The 265-nt window shown below is 62.6% G+C and overlaps 1 protein-coding gene across 1 annotated transcript in view; it reads left to right on the top strand.

Moving 5' to 3' along the window:
* Nucleotides 1-214, top strand: part of RGS14 (regulator of G-protein signaling 14) — a gene marked incomplete at its 3' end in the record, with an annotated part of 3,344 nt that extends 3,130 nt beyond the window's left edge. Inside the window, exon 10 of the mRNA XM_009873162.1 lies at nt 156-214. Coding sequence (XP_009871464.1) covers nt 156-214 — 59 coding nt within the window. The remainder of the gene's footprint in view (nt 1-155) is intronic.
* Between the last annotated feature and the right edge of the window lie 51 nt (nt 215-265).

The following is a 265-nucleotide window of genomic DNA, read 5'->3' as shown; positions in this document are numbered from 1 at the left end:
CCCAAGCCATGTCCCCCCACCCAAGCCATGTCCCCCCGCAGAGCTCTCACAGGGCCAGGCTGCTTTCTGCAGGCCATTGCTCCTGCTCCCTGGGATGGGCTCCATCCTGCCACTGGGGTGCTGGCACAGGGTGCTGAGCATCACTTACCTTGCAGACATGCGAGTGACAGAGAGTGCTGAGGCTGCGGCTGCCCCTTCCCTGCTCTGGAGCGAGGTGAGTTCAAGATACAACTGTCCTGTCAGAGATGCCCCCATGGGTGCTGCC

The sequence above is a fragment of the Apaloderma vittatum genome, unplaced genomic scaffold, assembly GCF_000703405.1.
Source record: "Apaloderma vittatum isolate BGI_N311 unplaced genomic scaffold, ASM70340v1 scaffold30417, whole genome shotgun sequence".
Taxonomy (NCBI): Eukaryota; Metazoa; Chordata; class Aves; order Trogoniformes; family Trogonidae; genus Apaloderma; species Apaloderma vittatum.
Note: the sequence above shows the minus strand (reverse complement) of the source record. Positions and strands in the feature narration are given on the sequence as shown.